This window comes from Limulus polyphemus, unplaced genomic scaffold, assembly GCF_000517525.1.
Source record: "Limulus polyphemus unplaced genomic scaffold, Limulus_polyphemus-2.1.2 Scaffold14837, whole genome shotgun sequence".
Lineage (NCBI taxonomy): Eukaryota > Metazoa > Arthropoda > Merostomata > Xiphosura > Limulidae > Limulus > Limulus polyphemus.
This window is the reverse complement of record NW_013680447.1, coordinates 4,795-6,221: the sequence shown is the minus strand read 5'-3', so window position 1 is coordinate 6,221 and position 1,427 is coordinate 4,795. Positions and strand designations below refer to the sequence as shown.

Sequence of the window (1,427 nt, the reverse complement as noted above, 5' to 3'; positions counted from 1 at the left end):
GTACCTGTACGTAATAAACAGTAAGATCAGCTAACTTAAAGGGTACTTTAACATCTAGTACCTGTACGTAATAAACAGTAAGATCAGCTAACTTAAAGGGTACTTTAAAATCTAGTACCTGTACGTAATAAACAGTAAGATCAGCTAACTTAAAGGGTACTTTAACATCTAGTACCTGTACTTAATAAACAGTAAGATCAGCTAACTTAAAGGGTACTTTAAAATCTAGTACCTGTACTTAATAAACAGTAAGATCAGCTAACTTAAAGGGTACCTTAAAATCTAGTACCTGTACGTAATAAACAGTAAGATCAGTTAACTTTAACATCTTGTACTTGTACTTCATGTGGTAATAAGAGTCACTAAGTTTATATACTTTCAAACCTATGATGGACTTTTAATAAGTCACAGAGCTAGAGGGTAAATATACCTAAGTAGAATGGTGTGTTTAATGATCAGTATCAACAAGTATTGTGTCTATTCATATTTAACATTTATGTAATATGAAATACCAAAATTTTTTCAAATGTGTTTGATCTACTGGATGATATATTATTTTAAAAGAAAGGATTTGATTTGAGGGGGTGTTGTTATGATACAAAAACCAGTTGTATATTTAACTTTTACCAAAATTTAACATCTTTTAATCTAACTAGCCTGCCACAACCTTTCCACAAATACCTATGTAAGTGTTTGTTCGTTAAAGTAAATTTCTTTCAAAATTGTAAACCTGTAACAATCAACTAAGGTTGGATGGAATGTATTTATAAATGTATAATATCTACAAACAAAAACCCCAAAAAAAGTTTGTAAATACCATTTTTATTTGAATCCCTGCCTTTTTTTTTGTGGTTTATATTGAGTTTGAGAAACACATTGTAAACATAATACTTAATAAATATGGTGCTTTATTTACATACATCATTTTTCTGTTAATTGTAATTTCTCTTGTGTTGGTAAATTACACTTTAATACTTTAGTATATACATTTTTTAATTCCAGAGTGCCATGCCTGATAACCTGTTTGTGAACTATCTATCTCGAATACACAGAGAAGAAGACTTTTCATTTATCTTGAAGGGATTTACTCGTCTCTTGAACAATCCGCTAGTCCAAACCTATTTACCTAATTCTTCAAAGAAGATCCAGTTTCATCAGGAATTATTGGTATTTTTTTGGAAAATGTGTGATCACAACAAGGTATATTTGATAAAAAACTGTGATACATTTGATTTGAAAGTTCTAGAAATGTATTTTGTATTCATTGCTTGTTGGCAGAATACTAATTATTATGCATAAGTAGATATCATATTCTTACCTTTTTCGAGATATTCCTTTGACAAAAGCCTGTTTTTCATGCTACCATTCTTTGCTAAGGAGTCAGTTTAATTTTCCTTATCTAACTATTCAAGCTACAAATACTAAAA

At 29.4% G+C, this 1,427-nt stretch overlaps 1 protein-coding gene across 1 annotated transcript in view; it reads left to right on the top strand.

Annotated features, from left to right (window-relative positions):
* Positions 1-1,002: 1,002 nt before the first annotated feature.
* LOC106477402 (protein HID1-like) overlaps positions 1,003-1,427 on the top strand; it is a gene marked incomplete at both ends in the record, with an annotated part of 3,986 nt that continues 3,561 nt past the window's right edge. The window contains one exon of the mRNA XM_013937975.1: positions 1,003-1,200. Coding sequence (XP_013793429.1) covers positions 1,003-1,200 — 198 coding nt within the window. The remainder of the gene's footprint in view (positions 1,201-1,427) is intronic.